Genomic DNA, 25,866 nt, shown 5'->3' on the forward strand with positions numbered 1-25,866 from the left:
TACAATCAAATTTGAGCAGCAGTTAATTTTTATATATGGGCCATACAATGACCAAGACAACAAGCAACAATAAGAGCTTAACTGCACAAGCTGCATGAAAGCATTGAGTTGATTTGTATTCTGCAGAGTCGAGAGGCTCAGCTACTTCAGTGAATGAGAGGACAATGAGAAGAACTATAATGGTAGAAACTGTGGTCTAAAGGCTGATGTATACTTTGTTGGTCTGTCGTATCGTACAACAAAAACTGAAAATAAATTGTTGCAAAATGTGTCATTTGTTGGAGTATTAATCAACCTTAAATGAACCATTTAACTTCCCATGAACATCACAGATGTACTAGTGTTTGTAAACACATATTCCAAGTACAGTAAACCTTAGTGTTACTGTAATTCATCCATTTGTAACCGAGATTGTACAATGTAACACACCAAGGACTTTACTGTGGGATTTCTGTGAAAGATGAACCATGAACAACTACACACCCTCTGACTAAGTGAGTGTGTGTGTGTGTGTGCGTGTGCGTGTGCGTGTGCGTGTGCGTGTGTGTGTGTGTGTGTGTGTGTGTGAAACTAAGCAAGAGATTGAGATAAGGCTTCCCTTTCACCTCAACTAGGACTGTACTCCGATCTCAAGATGTAGTGAAGACAACAAAAAAACAACTCAGCAATGTTGTGTGCTGCTGCTGCTGCCTATCTGTTTGGACAAAGTCTAAAACTCCCAACCCACGTCAAGACCTTGCATTAATCAACAGGAGACAAGGAGCAGCCTGGTGCAAACAGTTGATACTGGATTCTCCCCTGATAATCTTATCAATGTCTTCGAGTCTGCTCATTGCTGGGCAACAGCATAATCAATGGTAATATCGATGACCATTGGCATCGGTTCAAAACAGTTTGTTTATGGTTGGTAAATGTAAGATAAGAACTGGACCATCAATCCCTGTTGTGCTATAAATATAAAAACGTATTATTGCAAGTTGCTGTCTCACTACTTTCCTGCAGAAAAGGCATTACTAATCACGGTTAGGGTCACATTTGATGTCAGATCAATTAACATTATCAATTATCTAGGAATAAATTAACAGCCACACACTGAGGGACATGTTTGAGTCATACATGATACACCTTGTGTAACCTACAGTTACACAAGGTGAGGAAATCTCGATGCAAACATAATTGATGTGGCAGATATTGACCTACCCTGACAGGGAAGTAGTCTCTAAAGTAGCTCCATACTGTCCAGTTCCTCACCCAAGAGGACCTCCTGCCACCTACAAAGAAGAAAATATGTTTTTTTTTTAATTCATCAACCTCATCAGTAATACAGTCACTTGTCTATACTTCCTAGTACACAAACACAATACCCAACATGTGACTCCCCTCATGTTAAACCTAAAGCTTGAGAAATGTGTATAAGTTGATTAACACAGGTGGCTTACCTTGTTTTGGGGTGTTCCAGTCAAAGACGAGCCAGGCTGTGTACAAGGCAGCGATGATCCAGCAGTCAGTGCAGAACATGTAGACCAAAAGCACAGTGCAGGAAGCACCTGGAGGGAAAAAGAGTAGGACACAGGTCCAATGTAGTACTGTATACGAGTCTATACTCAGTTTCTTGAAAGGTCCTAATCCCAAGGCCAGGCACCTCCATATCTATGTGGCCTGCTCCAACCTTACAGTTTTTTTCGATTGCTAAAACAAAGTGGGTGATGGGGCACCCTGGGGTGCCACGACGGAAGTCCAGGGGTGCCGCAAGATCATTTGATAATATTTGGAATTTATTTGGACACTTGAAAAAATATTATTTATTATAATTTTAAACTTGAAGAACAAAGTTATTTTCAGTCAGTTCTAACCAAAATGGCTATTATCTCAACGTTTTCCTCGCAACATAATCACTAAAATATCGTCACTGTCGGGCAGAAAACTTGTATCTCCAAGTTTCAAATGTGTACGTCTTTTGGTAAAGAAAAGCCCTGCTACATCATACAAGACTGTCGCACAAAACTATTGAAAACAGCCGATCTACAAGCACACAACGCGTTGTGGGCTTGTTTGGAGTGTTTGGGGGTAAACGTTTAGACCTACAGTCAATAAAATGTTATGTCTGCATATTTGTGTGCTGTTTTATGTTTGTCTATGAGAGAAGTGGGCATACACTGGGTCATTTTACAAAAAGGGAATTGGTTCATTTACCAGAGTAATTGACATTCATTCAGTGTGTTCCATTTCGACAATTGTGTTTTCAATTTTGCTCTTCAGTGTTCTGTACATGCTTGGTAGTGTTCAGCCAAAAGCTTAGTTGTGTTTATTCAATGAATGGTATGTGTGTGTCATGTGAAAATAGGGCTGTGTTTACCAAATGAAAACACGAGTTCCATTTTGTGAACATGTTAAGAGATTTGATGGCAAAGAGTTCTTTTGCAAAGGGATGCCAGGGTTTAGCAATTTGTGTTTGATGTTTGGAGTTTTGTGTATGCAGTTTTGAAAAGAACGTACAGTTTTGAAAAATGTGTTTTAGCAATCGAAAAAAAACTGTAAATGACAACTTTGTTTTTTTACAACAAGGGTTCATATTTTAGATAGTCATTAGAGAGAATAAAATTTGAGTGTTAAAATGTTTTAATTTACTTATTTCTATCGTTTTAGTGATTTTAACTATTTTGATTTGCATGCATGCCCCCAGGTTGGGGGCTAAATATGTATTTTTAGACACAATAAGCCCATTCCCAAGATGCACCACAATCTTTCATGGGCAGATGTGACTTATGGGGGCTGGGTTAGGGTTAGGGTTAGAAATCAAAATACTAAAATCACTAAAACAATAGAAAGCAGTAAATGAAAACATTTTAACACTCATATTTTCTTTTCTCTAATTACAATCTAAAATATGAACCCATGTTGTAAAAAACCACAGCTGTCCTTTAAATGTGCCCAGAAGGTCTCTGAGATGCTAATCCCAAGCCCTGCTGGTTGGTCCTCCCACAAGACTAAAAACTAAGGTGATGGACCCAGCTATGGAATTCTATGGAATGATCTCCCTTTCCACCTAAAAACTGGCCTCCGTGGACATTTATAGTTGTTTTTTTTAAGTCACCTATTCAAACATGCCTTTACATAGCCCTTTATTGATTACAGACTTTGTGTTGAAATATATCCTGACCTGTATTGATTTCTTGAATTTCACCGGCTGATTGGTTAAATACTGATAGTTTTATTTTTGTGTTCTTATATTTTATTTTTGTGTTTGTTATTGACATGTTTTACTTTCATTGTTGTAAAGCACTTTGTCAAAGTCTCTACAAAAACATTTGACTTACATACTAATAAACACAGTTCCATAACTAGCCATTATATCAGCGCAGACACTAAGTCTGCGCTAAACTAGTACAAGAGCCAGAGGTGAAAGTGGCTTATTTGCGGATTGACCTCAACTTTTCTAAGAAACTAATGAGACCACAAGCTAACACTGCTAAGAGACTAATGAGACCACAAGACAACACTGTAAGTTGTACAGGTGCACTCACTCACCCAGGGCAAGGAATGAGATGACCCACTGCAGCACAGAGATGACCTGCAGGTGTTTCTCCATCTTGGATCGGCAGAGCCAGGGAACGGAGGGCAGTTGCTGGAGGGCAGAGAGGATGGTGGAACCGGTGCCTGGAGCCAAACAACGAGAGTGTAAAGAAAGAGTCAAAAACATTAGTGTTTTAATTTTCATTATGCAATTCTATAGCACTGACTGAAGCTAAGTTAGAGGCACATGTCAAAGCAAAATTAGTAAAAGAGTAAATAAAGCTGTCAATTCAAACAGAGACGGCACAAGCCCCCGAACAATGAAAAATTGCAGGTTACAGAATGTGCCACAGAATACAATTAACATCAACATATAACTCACTCAGTCAATCCCAAATCAGTATAGAGACATGGGATCCATTAATCCATTATGGATCCAGCAATCCATTAATCCGTTAAACACATAAATTGAATGCCAAACAACCCAAACAGCTACATGTGTGTAGCCGGTGTGAGAAGTCCAGAGTATTAGATGGACTAAAGCTGGTTGAGCTTACACACAGAGCCACTAAGGAGCCGCTCGTCCCTTCAGGACAACAGTTACTTAATCCCATATGTGCAGACTGAAAATAACCAATGCAATGCAGTTGAATCAACAAGATGCTGCAGAAACACCAATGCTACCTCCTCAGGGCTTCCTTTGGGCAGATGAATGAATGAAGAGAGTGATACCAAAAACTGCCCACTACACAGGTTCAACTGGAGGTCTATTTCCTATGATCTATTCTACTGTATACCATAACATTTATGGTATTTAATGTGCAAGTTCTTCTAGAAGCAGGGGGTCTGTCTTTGTGTCTCACACACACGCACGCACACACACATTTCAATGGTGACAGGTGTCAAACAAAATGCTTATACCAGGATCCTATATGGGCTATTTTGTTTTTCATAAATTGCAATCTGTGAGCCCCCCTCCCCTTCTTTTTCCCCCCTTGACAACTAAATCCTCCATGAGTCAAAGACCTCCTCACCTTTTGTCACAAAGTTTAGATTACTAGTTAGAGCTCCTCTGTTCGGGGGGCACCCAAACTATACCAACCACGGTAACGTTTGCACACAAGAAGGAAGAGAGTACACTTGAACATTTGTTTGGACATTATAAATATGGAACCACATTTAAATTGAGTCTTACCTTTAAGGACACCGGGGCCGGAATATGCCGCAAGCATGGTCTTCATTTTTGATTGCTCAGATGACAAAAGAGTCCGAAATGTTTGCTGCTGGCAAGTTGGCGTTAACCTCTACAGCTCCGCTACCATGACTGCCTTGGACTGCAGCGCATCAAACCGCGGTGCGTGCATTTAATCACTGAGGGAGGAGCCAGAGCCCGGTGTGGTCGGTGCCAGTGGTGAGTCAATGCCCTTATCACTGCAATGCTTATGCCCTTATATTATTGCCCTAGTAAACTACTCGATGCCCCCCTCCTAGTCTAGCAACTTGTCAACCTAAACTGAAGCAATGCAAACGTCCTGTGCGAACCCCAATGAGGGGACCTTATTTATCAAGAAATGGCAGTCACGTGGCTCTGCAGAGTGAAGACCAGCTCAGTGGTCGTGTGTTTGTCATAATGTCATAGGTCATATTTACCTTGAAAGATTGAGGGGCTATTAGCAACGTGTTTTTGTTGTTGTCGTTTTTAATTGGTCATTGCAGCTGAGGTGTGGCCAACTCTAGGAGAAAGAAATTGCACAAAGATGATAGGCCTATTTGGAAAGAATGTAGGCCTAAACAAAATAATAATAAACTTTTACAGTGTTTAAGAGATACATGACAAGTTGTAGCCAAGCCTACCAAGTCCAGCACTAAAAAAATAAAATTGATTACAATTTAGAAATTGCCCTGGGTATATCGTATAACCATATGCCCATGTAAATATTTTTATTATGGGGTGAATTTCAACTTCTATCCAGGGACGGCTCCAGGGACAGCTAAGGGGGGCTTTAGCCCCCCCCCTCTGGTGAATGACTAGCCCCCCCTAAGCCCCATTGGTTCCCCAATATGAACTAACTTAGTTCTTTTTAGTTCTTTTTTTAACCATAATATTTGTATACTTTTGGCTATTAAAAAAAACAAAAAAAGTTTAGATGTTGCTGCAAGCTATTATTTGTCAAAATTATTGACACAGCCCATATAGAACCACACACAGCAATAATTTCATCCAACTTAACCTTGAGGTGCCCACAATATTTAGGTGCCCAGTGCCCAGTCTTCCTGCACCCTTATTGTGAAGGGCTGAAGGCAGAAGTTTCTAAACCTCGCACACAGCATGTTTCCATGTTGGTTAAAATAGCTGATCTACAAGCTCACGTTGTCTCGTGGATGCAACACGTTGTGAGCTTGCAGATCAGCAATTTTCGCCGTGCAACATACAAAGTATAGTCAGGCTTTACTTGCGAGTTGCGACTGCGAGACGTAACGAGGAGGAGATTCACGGTGCTTCATGTGATGAAGCACTCAGCTGCAGACAGCACCGCATATCAACGTTCGCGAGGAGCTGCGCGCAGTGCGTGCTATTAGAGCATGTGAATGAAAAGAGAGACGAGAGGACAGACGACCACGGAGGCGCGGACCGCCGCATGAACGGCCGACGAACGCCGTTCACGGGCGTCAGAATGAACGTGTTCGACAATATCGTTCATCAAGCGAAAACAAAGAACGTTCAGTTCACGTTCGCCCAAAATATGAACGTGTTCATGAACGATCGTTCATTGAACGCGTTCGGGTACAACACTGCAGATTTGGAGCTGGCATCTGCCAAAGATCTAGTCTGTTCAGTTATCAATACCCAAGCGAGAGAATCGCGTTTGTCGTATTAGTATTATTCGTTATTGTTTGTTGCCAAAATGCATTAGCCCCGGCTCTAAAAAATCCAGCCCCCCCATAGCCCCCCTGGTAACAATTCTCTGGAGCCGTCGCTGCTTCTATCCTTCTAACTTTCTCATAGTAATCTCTCATCTGTAAGTAAGTATCTAAATAAATCTTGATTTGTCAAATTGTATTTGTTTTTTAATTCCAAAGGAGATTAAACAGTATATGTTAAGAACAAATGGGAAAAAGAGTTGGGTGTGGACATCCCAGAGGAGGTGTGGAACGAGATGTAACTAGAAGCAGTGCTCTTCCGAGCACAGGTCTCCACCAGGCCGTGCGTCCTGGTGGTGCTACTGTATAATAGGCCAATGTAAAAAGGGTGGCATATGTTCTTCACCTTAGATCTTTCATGGCAATCGGACGCTGCATGCATGATTTCAAGCATTGTGTTCCAAAAATGTGTTTTTCTAAAGTCTACCTGCTGGTGGCGCTATAACAGGACAATGTTAAAAAGGTAGCATTTGTTCCTTGACCTAGTGGGAATATGTGTGGCAAATGTCACGGTAATCGCAAGCTGCGTTGATGATTTGAGGCATTTTGTTCAAAAACGGAGCAATCCTGCAAACTTTGGAAGCTAATATTAGCCAATCAGGATGGAATGTGAAATATCAGACGGATTGGACTTGATCACATGACTATAGAGATACTGTGTACCGATTTGCATGATTTTTGGATAAAATCTCAAGGAGTAATATCCAAAAATGTGTTTTACATAAGTCAGGCCAAAGGTGGCGCTATAAAAGGCTGATGTGAAGAATGCAGGGCAAAGGTTTATCCTTAGCCTCTAGGGAGTGCGCTTACAAAGTTTGAAACTGATCGGTGGAGTTATAGGTAAAACCACAAATCGGGCTGTTATAGCGCCACCATGAGGCTGATTAAAAAAAAAATAAGTGGCATTTCTTCCTCGGCCTAGTGGGAACGTGTGTGCGCGATTTCATGATAATTGCACTTTGCGTTTGTGATTTGAGGCATTTTGTTCAAAACGGCTCAATCCCACAAACTTTGGAAGCCAATCTTAGCCAATCAGGATGGAATATGCAAAATCGGACAGATCCGTGTCGATCACATGACTGTCGAGATATTGCCTACCGATTTGTAGGATTTTTGGACAAAATCTGTAAGAGTAGTGCACAGAAATGTGTTTAGCAAACATCGGCCACTAGTTGGCGCTAGAAAAGGCCCATTTGAAAAATTTAGGGCAGAGGTTCTAGATTGGCATCCAGGGAATGTGTGTGCTCACTTTGGCAGCGACCGGGCCAACGGTGACTGAGATTTGGCGCTCACAAACTGCGAGGACGCACGGACGGACGGACGGACGGACGCACGGACGCACGCACGGACGGACACACGGACGGAGGGGAAAACATACTCTCCCCTCAGCCTTCGGCTGGTGGAGACAATAAGATGGAGAGAATTTGCATGGAAGAACCAAATTCAATATTTCATCACACAAGTGTCTTATCATTCGTTTAATTTGTGCAATCTAAAATAAAGACAAATGTTACTGATTGGTCAATGATGGTGGCCTAATACTGACAAGCATAATTATGTGAATAGCAGTGGTGGACAGCAACAAGTAGGCTTACTTTAATTGGAATAGCCAATAGGCTATTATGAACCATTTCAAATCTCCAAGCTCACAATGCACCACGGTGCAATGCGTTGTTAGCTTGTAGATCTGATATTTTCTGAAGACGTCTCCATTTTCAGTCATGGGTAATGCATTGATATTAAAAAGAAAATGTACAAAGTACATTTTCTTTTTAATAAAATCCTAGAGTATTTACTCTGTTCACCACTAGCGAACAGGCTAATGTCCTCACAGCCTTAGTTGAAGGCATCTCTGTGTGCCATCCGCTTTGCTTAGTCATGAGTCCTGCCTAGAAACACCAATTGGCATCTAGAATGCCCTGTGTGCAATCCCTGCAGATGCTGATAATGTTCGGCTGTCAAATCATGATCTCTCTCTCTCTCTCTCTCTCTCTCTCTCTCTCTCTCTCTCTCTCTCTCTCTCTATCTATCTTTCTCTATCTATCTTTCTCACTCCCCTCTCAGGTCACATAGGTGTATTTGTCATTGAGCCATATAAATACAGATAAACGATAAGGCTTTTCTCCAGGTTGTGTTTAGACACCAATAATACAGTGATTAAGGCCAACAACAACCTTAGTGCAATTGACAGTGCAGACAACACTGATAGTGCAAACAAGTGGTCAAACAATGTGCCTCAGATGTTAATGGCAAATGAGGGAGTATATGGTAGGTAGGTTGTCCGACCTAGCTCAGCCTGAATTTTCATTTTGTTTCGCTCCAGAAGGTGCAGTGTCTTCACCAAGCAGTGATGAAGCTCATAAGGACACTTGATGGTGGCCCTTTAGAACATGAGGATGAAGGGGGATTGTCTCATGTGTCGCAGGATGTGAAGGCCCATGGGATTTGGGAGAACTCCAAGAACATTAGCACATGAACACAAAGAAACTGTTGGTCTGAGCAGGGCCAGACTAACCATTGGACTAACCTGTGCTTAAGCGCCAGGGCCCGCCGCCTGGAAGGCCCTGTGTAGATCAAATAAAGCATTAAAAATATTTTTTCGCATCGTTATTTCTATGAAGACGTGGTGAGTCACAGTGAGCGTTATGCACGCAGCCCGCAGCCACGCACACACTCTCTCTCTCATTATGGTTCATGCTCTCTCTCCCTTTCTCTCTCCCCCTCTCTCTCTCTGGCCAAGTGCTCTGCTATGCTGCGCTATGCACAGAGAGGCGATACGATTCGATGAATGTGGGGGGGGGAGTTTGCGTGCGGTCGGGCGGTCGGGCGGGTGGCGGCGGCGGCGGGGGGGGCCCTTTGATTTGGAGAAGCGCCAGGGCCCGTGGATTCTTAAATCGTCACTGGGTCTGAGTGGTCATTTATTGGGGCAAACTGCCAAACACACAGACTATGCCCTGTGCCAATGTCTGACTGGTTGATGCAGCATAGGCTTGCTGAGTTCAGCCCAGGGCCACTCTCTGCCCCCTGACAGACAGCAAACATGTGCATACTGTCCATATGACCTCAGGGCACCTGTGGACAGAGTTGTGTAAAGTTGTGTAAGCTGAAGTTAAAACAGTTTTAACCTCCAAAAACATACTTTTTATTAATAGTGCAATATTTCAACCCTTCTAGGTCTTCATCAGGCAAATATCATCAACAATATTTGCCAGAATCAGGTGGAAATGTGGCACCATCAATAAAAGGTATGTTTTTTGGAGCTTAAAAACAGTGCAGATTATTTATCTTCTTAATTCTCGCCTTGATGCCTTGATGTCCAGCACCTGGCTGAATTACAGGCATAAGATGTGCACACAGTCTTCTCTGTGAAGTTATGTAAAATGCTATCCACTTTTCTTAGCCATTATGGTGAGTCCTCCTGCCTAGAAACACCATTTGGCATCTAGTATGCCCAGTGTGCAACCAATGACTACTACCTACCATATATAGAAACACCATTTGGCATCTAGTATGCCCAGTGTGCAACCAAGTCATAAAGGTTATGCCTTTATGACTACTACCTACCGGTACCATATGTGCTGCCAAATCATGCGCGCACGCGCGCTCTCTCTCTCTCTCTCTCTCTCTCTCTCTCTCTCTCTCTCTCTCACTCCATCTGTGTGGATACTAAGCAAGGTGTATAGGCCTACTGTTGTTCACTGATATTGTTTTATTTTATTTTTATTTTTACCCTTATTTTTATTTTTATATTTATTTTTATCCGACTTATGTCACATAGCTGGTTCTAACAGTCTTCCCAATATTTTCAAGGATATAAATACTGATTGATTGTTTTAAAAATCTATACCTTGCACTTTGTAAGCAATTCATGTAGTTTGCAACATTTAAAATGGTTGATCTGATGGCAGAACTCCAACTGGACCTAAACCCGAATCTGTCCTTGATCGATGTCTACTCTTTGACACATAACTCATGTTGGGAAATGTCTCTACACAGTCTACAGTATGTACCATACTTTATTTTGAAGCGCTTTGGATATACTGTAAATGCACCATTTTGATGTACTTTGGCACTTTCTCAAAATAATCTTCTCATTCTGACCTTGACCACACTAATGAATGTCAGTAGCTTTAAGATATGTTCATAAACCCAAAGCAAGGCTTTATTGTGGAAATTTGGTATTTCTGTGGATCTATCTATCTATCTATCTATCTATCTATCTATCTATCTATCTATCTATCTAGTGTATTACTGTTAAACTTATAAAAGGGGGAGGGTAACATGTCCTTAGGTCGAACTCCCTTTGGTCCGACCACCTAAACCTAACCTTAACCCTAACCCTAACCTCAGTAAAACTATGCCTAAACCTAACCCTAACCCTAACCTCAGTCGACCCAGTCCCCAGGGGGAGATTGGAAATTACACTGTCCTGTTCATTGCGTTCCAAACTACTTATCAATAGATATCTATCATTCTAATATATAAGATCTATTAGTTGCCATTTCTATTTCACATCATACATACATGACATACATGTATGTCATTCTATTTCACTGAATGTACTAATCAGGTTTGAATGAGGCTACAGCTCATCAGCCTCAAATGGTTATTGTTGATCTTGTTGGGCAAATGTCTTCACTACATGCAAGGAGTCCGAAATATTACACCGAATCCTCAGCATCACTATCACACAGCGGCAACCTCTGCAGTGAACAAGATAAAGCCACCATAGCACCAACTCTGTCCTAGTGACTCTCAATTGGCTTTCCTTGGATGCTCTGCGTGCATTTGTTCTACATTTAAATTCTCATTGAGCAGAGAGGTGGTGCAATGGTTTGGCCACTGACTGTTGAAAGGGTCAGTGCAAGTGTCCATCCAAAAAGACTGTCTGCCAAATGTATAATTTGGAAATATCTCACCCTTGTTATCAAAATAAAGGTGCCAAAGTTCATAGACAGTATTATCTTTTGAGAAGTAGAGCCAAAGAGCAATTTACACTTTGGTACTAGTAACAACTGCCAGATATATTCACATTTACTGAACGAGCTTCATCTATGATGAAATTCAAGGTTTGAGGATGTTGCTGTTTCAGTCAATTTCAATAATTTACATAACAAGACAGCGTCAATGTCATAGAAAGACATTTAAAATGAACAAGACAGACAAAAGAACCCAGAGTCAATGTCATAGAAAGAAATTTAATTTTTTTTTAATAATAGTGTAATGTGGAATAAAAGAAAAATGTTTGAATCTCTGGAATCTTGAATCTTATTTCCTGTGTTACAGTATAAGATGTGATATTGAGATGGTTTCTGACTGGAAATCTCCACACGTGTCAAAATGCCATTAGCCCATCACATTACTGTATGTTGAAACTCAAATTCAACCTATGACTTTATTTGAGCAAATAGCTCTTGGCCGTTCCATAAATGTCCAATCACTCAGACGTGACAGATGCCCATGAGCTGTGGGGACTAGATGGTGAAATATTGGAAGGGACATTTCTGTGCTTAATAACTTGAACCCTAGCATCCATATTCTTGAGGGAACATTTGCAAGTGTCATTTTGCGACACGTTGTGAGCTTGAAGATTGCCTAGTTTTGGCAAAGAGATGTGTTGTAGAGTGGGGAAAAGAGAGGATCAAGTACTAATAGGCCCCCATCTGAAAAGTTTCTGTGTTAGGGACCCACAGAGAAGATTATCTTCCAATACCTTCAAGATTAAAAAAATATATACATTCCAAAATAGCAGATGTGCAAGCTCGCAGCACGGCATGAAGTTTTGTGAGCTTGCATATCTGCTATTTTTGAACAGCCAAAAGGACCCCGGACCCCACTTTGAAAACCTGGTAGTCCTATAGAAGGTTTAACAAACATTGACAGATTAAACATGTTGTTAATGCCTAATGGTGGTGAAGGTCCCATGCTCTCATAAACAATGAAATACACATTCTGTAGATCTTCTCATGAGCGGCCTTACTCTTTCTCCCCCAAAAAGATATATGTCTATATAAGAAGATGTGTTCTTTAGTACTGAACTTCTGTCATGATTAAATTATGAGCCATTGAGACTTAAAAACAAGTTCCCTTCAGCAACATCATAAACCTCATTTGTCTCTTGAAGTTAATGACGATATAATAAAAATGGGGATCCTGTTGATATCATAAAACTTGTCTGCTCACACTGACAATTATAATTTCTTATGTTTTATTTCATAACCAGGTGGAACAGCTGAGAGAGACTGTTATTGAGAGACTATTATAATTGACAGTGACAGAAAAGCTTTGTGCAGCTCCTGGCCTGTAGTCAGTCCTCTTATCAATAAATAAGCACTTCTTAAAGGAGTAGTTCACCCCCAAAATGACTTTTTTTTCTATTGATTAGTCACGCCATGGAGAGTAGAGTTCAATAATATTTTTTGGTTTTTGTCACATTCCTAAGACAAAAATTTGATTTGAGTAAATTTACCCCCATTGATACCGGATGGGGACCCGTTTCGAAACGGGTCCCCATCCGGAACGAATGGGGGTAAATTTATTGTTATCACATTTTTGTCTTAGGAATGCGACAAAAAACTAAAAATATTATTGAACTCTAGTCTCCATGGCGTGACTAATCAATAGAAAAAAAGTCATTTTGGGGGTGAACTACTCCTTAAAGCTCACACATCTCTCAACTACCTCTTCCCTTTCTCTTTCAAGTCCTCAGTCCATCTCAAATAAAGCTGAGATGTGCGTCCTCGTCCACCCCATAGTTGATCTTGTGCTCCTCAAACAGACTGCTGAGCTCATCCATGTACAGTTGGTGGAGGGCATCAAGCTCTTCCACTGTGGGCTTCTCCTTCTTCTCCACCCTGATTGGCCGTCCGACTGCCAAGAGGTCAAAGGTGCAGATTGTCACATTTACTGGCATTTCACTTTATGATGTGTTAACTTTACTGTTTGATTTGATTAGATGCCCCACGGTTCATCTAAATGATGATGCCATTTATTTATTTATTGGGGTAAAGCTGCCAAACACACTCAGACAGACAATGACCTGTGCCAAGGTCTGATTGGTTGATGAAGCATATATTAGACTGAGTTCAGCCGAGGGCCATCTCTTTCTTTCTTTCTTTCTTTCTCTCTCTCTCTCTCTCTCTCTCTCTCTCTCTCTCTCTCTCTCTCTCTCTCTCTCTCTCTCTCCCTCTCTCTCTCTCTCTCTCTCTCTCTCTCTCTCTCTCTCTCTCTCTCTCTCTCTCTCTCTCTTTCTCTCTCTCTCTCTTGCTCTTCATCTCTCCAATAAGGGAATGGGGTTACTTTGTTTTATTCTGATTCTGATTAAAAATATATTGACTGTCAAATACATCTTGTCAACACACACATGATCCTGAGTTGTGCTGGACACCATCTGTCTCTACCACTTATAACCTAGTAGTCTAACGATGCCCTTCTACCGCTCTGGTTCTAGGTATTGCCCACCCAAATCTTAAAGTATGTAGGCCTATTATATGAAGAATGGTGGAATGCTGTTCCCAGTGGCATAGACAGCAGCAGGACCCCTTGAAAACGAGACCCTGCATCTCAAGGGGCGAAAAAACAAAAAACAAAAAAAGCAGTTCAGAGAAGAAGAAACTAGGGAGCGTGTCACCGCAAGACGCACATGAGCACTCTCCCTGGAAGGTCCTTAGGGGTCGAGTCAATACAGCAATAGTTCCGTCAGTCTATTGCTGTATTGACTTTGACCCCTAAGGACATTCCAGGGAGAGTGCTCAAGTGCGTCTTGCGGTGAACTGTTATGTTAGGATCCAATTGACCATTTACTCACCTACTGTGTTAATGGGTTTTCTGTATGGCATCAGGCCAAAAGAGTACTGGAAAATGCCACGTGCGTGGAAGAGAGGCAGAGAAATTCCCATGAGGCGTTGAAGCCGCTCCTGTATCCATCTGAGCCAGGTGCCCCGTGTGTTGTCCACTTGGTCATACACGTCATTCTCCCCAAATGAGTACACTGGAACCAGATGAGCACTGAGGCAAAAATGATCGTAGTTATTGCACATTATTTATGTGTCATATAAGTGTTTATCATAAACCAGATATACTGTATCTAAAACATGGTCCTACAGGTGTTTCCACATGAGAGACTCAAATAAGACTACCGGTATTTCAGTAAGATAAGGAGTAACCAAGTAATCTTTTTAATACTCACATTTAAACAACAGCTACAACTGGTTTCTTTCACGTATATGTGTAATTTCTCCAGGTTCTGTTCTATGCTCAATATGGCAGATGCTGAAGCCCTTATACTGTAAGCATTTCAAGACTCAAATACGGTTACTCCTTTTCTCCAGTCTACCCATCTGCACTACAAAACCAGTACAGCTAGTTCAAAACACTGCTGCTATAATATTCACTAAAACCAGTCAATTTGATCATATCACTCCGGTTGATAAATCCTTTCAATGGTTTCCTGTTCAGGCTCTTTCAGACCTCATCATCCGTTACATTCCCTCCCACAACCTCTGTTCACAAGATGCTGACAGTAGCAACAACTGGAAAAGATGCTGTTGGTGTATACAATATAAATATAACAAACGCAGGGGTTGACACTAAGGTCTCAGAGGCACTTGCCCTTCGGGCAAGTACAGGTCATGTTCTACTTGCCCGAAGGTAATGCCCACTTGCCCGAAAAGTAAATAGTCCATTATAGATAGGTACGATTTTAATTACCGCTCAATTTAACACTTATTTCTTCAATTTCTGGGGCTGTGCGATAAAATGTCATACCTCAATACCTCCAAATCCAAATACCAAATACTTTAGCTATGATTGAATATGTCTATGGTTTCACACTTGTTATTTTATATTTTTAAATGTAGCAACAGTAAAAACAGCACATCATAGGTAAACAGTGCTCTTATTTTACATTCCACAGACCAGAAGACACAGCGCACTGGCCACTTTCAGGTGTTTAGACAGATATCTTGTGTTGTGTTTATAGACATTTGTGTCCCCTCTCAAATGAGCACTTGCCCTGTCGGGCAACCTGAAAGCCAACTTCACCTGCCCTGACGTTTTATTTACCTGCCGGGGGCAGGTGGGCAAGCCTTAGTGTCAATGCCTGAAACGTTATGCACATGTACATTTGAGGATGCTCTTTTATTCTCTTTCTTTTCCCAAATCTTTCTACGTCATTATCCCACAACCTAATCAGAATCGCACCAAAAAATAGTGTGTTTGTGTGTCCATCTGTAACTCCACGTTCAGCAGTTGTTCAATTGTCTAAAAAACATAATACAAAAATCAATAACGCATGTACCTTGCCCAACATCAACGTTATCACCTTCAGATGTGTCTACTTCTCATAATCCCAAAATGTTTAAAAGATTTTCCCACATTTTGGCCTGTAGGCGGCATATATTGCGCAAACCATAGTTGGGAGCGAAGTGTCATTATCATCACCAAAGTCTCAGGTTACAAGAGGGAAGGGGGGGGGGGGGGTACGGTACGGTACGGTACGGTACAGTACAGTACAGTACACACACACAGGGTATAGCTGCTAAGATTCAATGCTCCACTTCAAACAGGCCGGACTGGGCCCCCACACAGTAGGTGGTGCAGGGCCAGGCTGGGCCCCCACACAGTAGGCGTTGCAGGGCCGGAATGGGCCCCCACACAGTATGCGTTGCAGGGCCAGACTGGGCCCCTACACAGTAGGTGGTGCAGGGCTGGACTGGCGTTGCAGGGCCGGACTGGGGCATCACACAGTAGGCGTTGCAGGGCCAGACTGGGCCCCCACACAGTAGGCGGTGCAGGGCCGGACTGGGGCACCACACAGTAAGCAGTGCAGGGATGGACTGGGCCCCCACACAGTAGGCGGTGCAGGGCCGGACTGCGGCACTACACAGTAGGCGTTGCAGGGACGGACTAGGCCCCCACACAGTAGGCGGTGCAGGGCCGGACTGGGCCCCCACGCAGTAGGCGTTGCAGGGCCGTATCAGTTGGATCACTTCTGCAACGTAGCTGTGAGCGCCTTCGCCTTTGCAGCGCGATCTCTAGATGTGAGCGGCTCGAAGGGCCGCAAACTTCTAGTCTGATTTAAGAATATAGGGGTTCAAACTAGGTGACGGCACATAGATTAGGCTTAAAAAGTCATCATGAAAATCACTAGAGTTAAAATTAAAAACATCACATGGTAGACTAATACAGTACAACAGGGTGTTGATGTTTCTGTGTGAGAGAATTTTTGGAGATACACCTCAAGCAAGTTTAAAAGCTGCTTTGTGATATTTGAGGACCGTTGTCTTTTTATGCAAGGTTTGAAAATGAAAAAAAGAGAGGGGGAGGGGTGTAATGGAAACATCATCTCTCTCAAACAAAATGGTAAATGGAGAGGCAAGTAGCTGGGCAGTGTCATGTGATGCTAACTGACGCAGATATGACGACATAAAGGCCTACACCATTGAATTGGTGCCTTTGAAAGCGTTTGGCAGGATGGATCGCTCTGTGCAACACATAAGTCAAATCAATTTTCTTACAAGGGCAACAGGGATCCCGAGGCTGCCATTTTTTCTCTCTCACACACTGCTCCATATGGACTTCTCTTACAGACGGTTCCATAGTTCATATCATATGCAAGTTCTAAACAGTTGATGCATAGCTTCTTCCCTTGAGTAATTCCGGATGTGGTGAGCATCAAAGGGTACTGGCTAGTTCACCAAAGTCATGAGTTCCCTTCCTTCCACGTGCCATGATGAAACCCTAAAACAGCGCTGCTTCAGAGGAGATATGATGATAATGATAATGAATACCTACTCCTCCCGCGGGGGAAATTCAGATATCGCAGCCCAACCCAGCTGCTTTTTTTAACAGCTTTAACCCAGCTGAACTCAACCCAGTGATGCCCACAAGGAGCGCAAGCGGGAAGGGGAGCAGTGGTACCTGGAGTGGGGAATCGTACCTGCAACCTCTGGGGCCTCCGGAGTCCAAGGAGTGGACACTAACCACTCAGCCACCACTGCTCAGATGAGCTAAGTATGTTGTCTAGGAGCTTGACAGTATTTTATTAGACCCCCTGATGTGGTTTTTATGAGCAATTTTGTATTCCCTTTGTATTTTATATTTCTTCCTGGAGGCTGACACCTTGTGGGTCAAAAGTGCCAATCCAAAAACACAGATTAAATGACATCATATAATCATCCCTTTTTTTCTATTGATTAGTCACGCCATGGAGACAAGAGTTCAATAATATTTTTAGTTTTTTGTCGCATTCCTAAGACAAAAATGTGATAACAATAAATTTACCCCCATTCGTTCTGGATGGGGACCCGTTTCGAAACGGGTCCCGTCCCCATCCGGAATCAATGGGGGTACTCAGAGTTCAATCAAATTTTTGTCTTAGGAATGCGACAAAAAACTAAAAATATTATTGAACTCTAGTCATTATTATTACTATGTTTTTAGATTTTCTTTTTTTGTTTTGTTGTTTGCTGTTATTATATTGTTTGCTGTTATTATATATACAACTGCATTGTCTGAAGGAAGCCAAATAAAACAAGTTTTACTCTTATGTACCTGTACAAAAGATGTAACAATAAAGTACAACCTTGAACCTTGAAACTTGAACTTGAGCTAACTACCTCACTGTCTGCAGAATGAACAAAAGGTCAGTTGGCAAGTTGAGCTTTTTCTACCTACCTCTAGAACCAGAGGAAATGCTAGGTCTATTACTTTATTTTTAAAAACAGAGCCTTTAGTATATTATGACCTAATCTCACTTGACCGTTTGTCACTATTGTTTCTATTATTATTATTATTATTAATTCAATATTGTTTATATAAAATCTTAAAAAGTATACTGTACTTTTTTAAATGTTGTAAAGTGTATTGAGACACTCAGGTGTGATTTACACTTTAAAGCAGATACATTTGAACACTTGTAACACAAATAACATCAACCAGTGCTGATATTAATTCAGCAGAATTCACTATGAGATTATGTTTTTGCCCCTGTCTGTCTGTATGTCCGTCCGTCCGTGTGTGTGCGGCACAGCACAAATGATGCCCTGTGAGCTTTAATATCTGCTATTAATCTGCTAAAATCTAAAATGACACAGATGCTTTCCTGGTTTTAATGGGTTAATTGGAATACCCATTTGAGCAGTGGAGATATTACACTTTGTTCCAGTCCTTCCCAACCACAGGATCTAAATTTCTCTATAGTAAAGTAGTGAGAGCACCCCCACTGCAGTTGTTAGTTAATTAACATACTGTATACTACACAGATTGGTTAAAATACAAATGTAATCACTAAAAATGAAATATGGATTATATGAAATATGACACTTTATGCTGTATTTCCCAGTAACACTTTGTTTTGCGTCGCTTGAATAAAAACATTGTGCTTCTCAAGTACTCTGTGCTTACCCTTGTTCCATGGCCAGTTTAACGAAACCCTTCTTGTGGGCCACTTGTACGTAGTAGCATCCAGGGTGGGCATCCAGCGCCTCCGGGGCTCCGCCCACTGCTATGACCACAGCGTTACCGCCACCCCGTCTTTGGAGCAGGAAGCGGGCACTCTCTTTATCTGAAGGAATAAGACCTGCGACACACAAACACGTTGTCAGGCATTTGAGACAATTTGACAATAATTATCGTTGATACGATACAATGTCTCCACGATATGCCTTTTCAGAGGTATCGTATATATATCGTGATACAATTGAAGGAGCTGTGTAAAAAATCCTGTTTAATCGTTAATACAGAGATTCATTGCCGAATTCAATTTAAACCTGCATTTTGGTCTACATCAGTGGTTCTCAAACTTTAAAATGTCAAGGTCTCCACTTAACTCTGATAGTATACAAATGAAACCAAATGGACCCGTAAGGGTCCATTTGGTTTCATTAGTATACTGTCAGAGTTACATACTTGTAAAGTTAAATTTTGACCTCGCAAAAGGAACCTGGAGAGTCTAGTTTTTGTCAAGTACAGTATTTTCTGGACTATAAGGCGCACCTGACTATAAGGCGCACTGTCAATGAATGGTCTATTTTCAAACTGTTTTCATATATAAGGCGCACCTGACTATAAGGCACGCATAATAGACGCTAACGTTGCGTTATGCATCCAACAGATGGAGCTGTGCTAAAGGGAATGTCAATGTCAATGAATGATCCATATATAAGGCGCACTGGACTATAAGGCGCACTGTAGTTTTTTGAGAAAATTAAAGGCTTTTAAGTGCGCCTTATAGTCCGGAAAATACGGTAACTAGAAAATTAACCATAAAAACCAATGTGAAAAAGAATCGTGATAAAATCGTTTCTCGTGATACAGCTTGGGAAAATATATAATTCGTCGTCACAGTCTAACAAACCAACACATTACATAACAATTACTATTATTTCAGTATCAACGTGGAAAAATAAATGGACATTAAATTGTCACTGTCTGAACAATCACACAAATATGATGACCTGAATCATCCTGGGTTGTTCCCAGTGACCCTGACCTGCACACATGATGTAGTCCCTGAAGAATGGAGCTCTAAACCACAGCGGCAACATGAGCAGGTGACTTTTGAGGCCGGGGAACAGCTCTCTGAAGCCAGTGACATAGGTGCAGAAGTTGATGAACGCTCCTGCCACCAGCACCCCATGGGGATGGAAACCCAGGATATAATTGTACCTGGGATCTAGGTCAGCTGTCTTGATCAGCTGGCAGTAAAGGAGAGAACAGAAGGTGACAAAACTTACAGCGTGGGTTGTACTGGATGGTACATTTGGTTTGACTGTTTGATTACAATGTACACAATGTAACCTCTGCCTTCCACTCTCCATCACTCTCCTCCTTCTCCTCCGTCTCTCACTCACTCACTTTATGACGTGTATACTTTACTGTTTGATTTGATTAGATGCCCCACAGTTCATTTAAATATTGATGCCATTTATTGGGGTAAGCTGCCAAACACACTCAGACAGACTATGACCTGTGCCAATGTCTGATAGGTTGATGAAGCATAGATTAGGCTGAGTTCAGCCGAGGGCCATCTCTTTCTTTCTTTCTCTCTCTGTCTCTCTCTCTGTCTGTTTGTGTCTCTGTGTTTCTCTCTCTCTCTCTCTCTCTCTCTCTCTCTCTCTCTCTCTCTCTCTCTCTCTCTCTCTCTCTCTCTGTCTGTTTGTGTCTCTGTGTTTCTCTGTCTCTCTCTCCCCCCTCAACTGGTTGAGGCAGAAGGCTACCCCCACCCAGAGCCTGCTGCTCGAGGTTTCTTCCCATTATTGCAAAAGGGAGTTTTTATTTGACACCATTGCTTGCTCATGAGGGCATGGTGGGTTGTTGAAGTAGAGTATGGTCACTCTTGACATGCCCAATGTCTCGAGTTAACTTGCCATGATTTGGCACATTATAAATACAATTTATTGAATTGATTGATTGACCAAATAGTTTTGTTGTCTTAAGGGTCTATGGATCTCAGTTAGATTCTGAGACGTTAATGTTTCATTCTGACACATCTGATTCCCAGGATTTGTATGCAGGTGTGCAGAAGTATTCTTAATTTGTCAAGATTGATTACTCCTCTGATTATGTGACTGCCCAAGACATGTACTGTTGGTGCTACTTCAGCACATGATATGATGTACAGTATTGTGTACTATTACTATTACAACTGTACATATATGTTTTATTGCTGATGATGAGACATGATGATGAGCAGGGCAGGAATTTCATGGAGGCCATGGCCGTCTTTGCCCTTCAATGTGTGTGTGTGTGTGTGTGTGTGTGTGTGTGTGTGTGTGTGTGTGTGTGTGTGTGTGTGTGTGTGTGTGTGTGTGTGTGTGTGTGTGTGTGCGTGCGTGCGTGCGTGCGTGCGTGCGTGCGTGTGTGCGTGGCAGGTAAAAATAACAACTTTATTAGAAAAGAAAAACTAGGATAAGAAGATACAATAAGAGCTAAAAGCAACAATAAAACAATAAAATCAAGAGTAGGTCCAAGATCACTGGGGTAGGCAATGGTAAATAGGTGGGTTTTCAGGGCGGTTTTAAAGGTGGGGATGGAGGGGGCATCTCTGATACGTTTAGGGAGTTCGTTCCAGAGGGTGGGGGCTGCCACAGAGAAGGCCCTGTCACCCCAGGTTCGGCGCTTGGGCTTGGGGACCTGGAGGAGGCCAGCCTCACTGGACCTGAGTGAACGGGTCGGGACATATGGCTCGAGGAGGTCAGAGAGGTAAGGGGGGGCCAGTTTGTGCAGTGTCTTCTAAGTGGTGAGGAGTATTTTGAAGTGGATCCGTTGTTTGACAGGGAGCCAGTGGAGGTCATGGAGGACTGGTGTGATGTGGTCTCTGGAGCGGGGGCTGGTGAGTAGGCGGGCGGCTGAATTTTGTACACGTATTGGAGTTTATTGAGGGTTTTGGAGGTGATGCCATAGAGAATGCTGTTGCAATAATCCAACCGGGATGAGATGAAGGTGTGAATGAGGGTTTCATCAGCAGAGAAAGTCAGGGAGGGGCGGAGGCGGGCGATGTTGCGGAGGTGGAAGAATGCGGTTTTTGTTATGTTGTTTACGTGGGGGAGGAATGACAGGGTGGGGTCGAAGATTACTCCTAAGTTGCGGATGTGGGTGGAGGTTTTGACAGAGGTTCCATCGATGTTGAGTGAGAAATCTTCATTCCTTGGGCAACAAATGGCCCCATAAAACGCCCACAAAACTGATGAAACTGATGAAAAGTGATGACTCATCACTTTTCATCACTAAACCATAGTTTTCTGGGCCCATTTGTAGCCCAAGGAATGTTTTTTGTGCAAAACAAATGCTTGCAATGGATTCAGCATCATGACAAACCCCTAGTTAGACCCCTCACATCCTACTTAAATACCCAGAAAAAAATGTTTTCTGGGTATTTTCCTCCTGTATAGAAAGTCGATGGGAGACCGACTCTAGCGACTGATAACATCAATTAAGCTGGGTCTCAGAAAGGGTTATCATACCAAAATGTAAACTAGAGACATGTAGGAAAAAAAAAATGTACGGTCACCTTGGGTGGTACCAATTTGTGAAGATATCAGAATTGGCCCCTGGCCTAAGTGGAGGCGTGAGATGGCTTGGGTGAAGACATCTGGAAATGTGCCCATTTTAATTGATTAGTCAGTGTATTCCACAGAAAAGGGGGGTGTAGTGTAGGTGGTAGAGTCACACAGTGTTACCCAACCTTTTTTTTCTGTCAAGGCACACTTTTCATAGCCAAAATATCCCAGGGCACACCTAGATATACGGTGTGTGTGGCTACTGGCTATTTTCAAAATGCCTCTTCCTTATAGTATATTACAATTTGGCCAATATTTTACAATTATCATTATTATATACCGGTATATATTTTTTACCAGTTGATACTTTTGATGCAGTAGGTATTAAAAATGTTTTAAAAGTCCTTAAATTGTGAATTCACTGTCAAATTTCAAAGGGCACACCAAAGCATCTATAAGGGCATACTAAAGGTCCGTGGCACAGTGGTTGAGAAACCGTAGTATGCTCCACAGAAAAGGGAGTGCAGTGTAGGTAGTATAGTGTATGCTCCACAGAAAAGGGAGTGTTGCCCGGTTGAGTCCAAAAACATCCAAACCGTCCAAAAACATCTCTAGCTCAATTTTTTTTTCTTTTTTAAATAAGAAAAAAAAGAAGAACTTGCCTACAGCAAAACACAGCCCTGAGTGTGTGGGGCCCCAGGCAGCCTCCTAACCTGTAGGCCCGGCCCTACACCACGTACAGGCCAATATTTGGGGGAAATTATTAAACATTTTGTGATTATTGGGAAATAGACACATCTGAAGGTTGAAAAATAGATGGTCAGCAAGGCAGAAGCATTACTGATTTTTGTAGTATGTTTTTGGTCAGCAAGGCAAAAGCGTTACTGATTTGCATTACTGATGCCTTCCAGTCCTGGCATTTGGCCTTTTTGCCCTCCAAAAATGGACGACACCAAAGGCCGAGTGGCCTTGCCCCTAAAATGACGAAATTTCAGGCCTGGTCTGTACGCATGTCCTGTGTCTCTATGTATATATATGTCCCGCCCCCATTGGCCAAGCTTCGAGGGACGCTCAATGAAATTAACTCATAAATGGCACCACTCACTTCACACTGCATGTGATTTTTTCAAACATCAAACAAAATAAACATACAGGAGTTTGTGTTTGAGACATATTTGATTGAAGAATCAACTGATGGTGAGAAAACGCTAATGTTACTGTCGCCGGATAATAATTTTCGCTAGAAACAGGTTTTTATCAAATATGAGTGAATGAATATCATAAACCATACAGAGCCACCTCCCCGACAATATCGCGCAAACCGTTTGTTTATTTTTGGACCATAATGCTTATATGAGACGATTTTAAGATGACCCAATGTTATTCTCCATAGAGAAATGACTTCTGTGAACCGGAGCGAGTCACGTCATGTCTTCACTGCTCTATATAATAATATATCCTAGACTCATCATCAGGCCTGAAATGTCATCATTTTAGGGGCAAGGCCACTTGGTCTTTGGTGTCGTCCATTTTTTGAGGGCAAAAAGGCCAAATGCCAGGACTGGAAGGCCATCAAATAAAACAAGATTTTAGTCCATTGAAAGAATTTGTTAAATTTAAGGGTTATGGATGATAACCTAATCTGCAGTGAAATAGATGGTCATCTGATCCATGCTCAGCCCTGCACCAATCAAAGATCTCATCTCATCTCACTACCTTTGTCAGAATGCGTTCCAGACACGTGTGTGTGTCTGTCCGTTCGTATTTCTGCTAACTCTGTGTCCAGCAATTGTTCAATTGTCTAAAAAACATACTACAAAAATCAGTAATGCTTCTGCCTTGCTGACCATCTATTTTTCAACCTTCAGATGTGTCTCTATTTCTCAATAATCACAAAATGGCCTGTACGTGGTGTAGGGCCGGGCCTACAGGTTAGGAGGCTGCCTGGGGCCCCACACACCCAGGGCTGTGTTTTGCTGTAGGCAAGTTCTTCTTTTTTTTTTTTCTTATAAAAAAAAAAAAATAGAGCTAGAGATGTTTTTAGACGGTTTGGATGTTTTTGGACTCAACCGGGCAACACTCCCTTTTCTGTGGAGCATACCACGGTTTCTCAACCACTGTGCCACGGACCTTTAGTATGCCCTTTGAGATGCTTTGGTGTGCCCTTTGAAATTTGACAGTGAATTCACAATTTAAGGACTTTTTAAGCCTTTTTAATACCTACTGCATCAAAAGTATCAACTGGTAAAAAAATATATATATAATAATGATAATTGTAGAATATTGGCCAAATTGTAATATACTATAAGGAAGAGGCATTTTGAAAAGCCAGTAGCCACACACACCGTATATCTAGGTGTGCCCTGGGATATTTTGGCTATGAAAAGTGTGCCTTGAGGCCCTTGACAGAGAAAAAAGGTTGGGAAACACTGTAGCCGCTTTCCAATCCGAGGGATTCACACTTTGAAGTGCACATTTCAAGGGCTATGACGTCACTGGTCAGATCTACAAGCTCACAATGCGTCGCAACGCAACGCATTGTGAGCTTGTAGATTGCTATTTGGCGCGGTCCAGTGACGTCATAGCCCTTCAAATGCACACTTCAAAGTGCGAACCCCTCGGATTGGAAAGCGGCTTGTGTGACTCTACTACCTACACTACAATCCCCTTTTCTCTGGAATACACTGACTAATCAATTAAAATGGGCACATTTCCAGATGTCACTCAAGCCACACTCCCTTTCCTGTGGAATTTCTTGACTTCTGACTGCCCCCTGTTTTCCAAACACTAGGACCCATTTGTGTATCGTGGACACATTTTTATGGGTCCCTTAATTTTTTGGTTTCCTACTTTTTGTTTTTTATTATTATTTCTGTAATTTAGTTTAGAATCAAGGAAAATGTTAAGAAATTCCATAAATTAGAAAACACGTTGAAGAAGTAGTGAAAATAGACAATCTCCAAGTGACGAGTTGTGAGCTTGACTCTTGTAGACGCTGGTGTCTACATGATAAGAAAGAGACACAGGTGTCTACTGTCTACTGTCGACACGAAAGAGAAAGAGAAAGAGGAGAAAGTGATACCGTCAGCTGGGGCATTAAGGCCACTGTGACCTCAGGTTATGCCATTGGTTTGAGGGGCACAAGGCCGAATTGAAGGGCAATGACGGCCATGGCCTTCATGGCCTCCATGAAATTCCTGCCCTGGTACAGACAGAGACAGATGTAGGAGCGGTTAGCACAGCTCAAAAATGTCCTTCCAATCTGAATGTAGGCTAATGCATAGCATTGGATATGCATTCATTCAAAAGACACAAGTAAGGAATAAGCATATTTCCATCATAAATAATCACTCAGTGTCAGGAACTGCACATTCCTGGAATGGATAGCTCACCACCTGTCAAGTGGTGTTTACCTGCCTCTAACCAGTAT

The 25,866-nt window shown here is 42.0% G+C and overlaps 1 protein-coding gene across 1 annotated transcript in view; it reads right to left on the reverse strand.

The window, feature by feature from the left end:
* LOC308304725 (uncharacterized protein) overlaps positions 1-25,866 on the reverse strand; it is a gene marked incomplete at both ends in the record, with an annotated part of 38,234 nt that overhangs the window by 5,583 nt on the left and 6,785 nt on the right. Inside the window, 9 exons of the mRNA XM_080749355.1 lie at positions 1,201-1,271; positions 1,440-1,547; positions 3,529-3,657; positions 4,709-4,763; positions 9,407-9,507; positions 13,162-13,305; positions 14,243-14,442; positions 18,841-19,015; positions 19,928-20,132. Coding sequence (XP_080605481.1) covers positions 1,201-1,271; positions 1,440-1,547; positions 3,529-3,657; positions 4,709-4,763; positions 9,407-9,507; positions 13,162-13,305; positions 14,243-14,442; positions 18,841-19,015; positions 19,928-20,132 — 1,188 coding nt within the window. The remainder of the gene's footprint in view (positions 1-1,200; positions 1,272-1,439; positions 1,548-3,528; positions 3,658-4,708; positions 4,764-9,406; positions 9,508-13,161; positions 13,306-14,242; positions 14,443-18,840; positions 19,016-19,927; positions 20,133-25,866) is intronic.

The sequence above is a fragment of the Nannobrachium achirus genome, assembly GCF_963921795.1.
Source record: "Nannobrachium achirus genome assembly, chromosome: 19".
In the NCBI taxonomy this organism is placed as follows: domain Eukaryota; kingdom Metazoa; phylum Chordata; class Actinopteri; order Myctophiformes; family Myctophidae; genus Nannobrachium; species Nannobrachium achirus.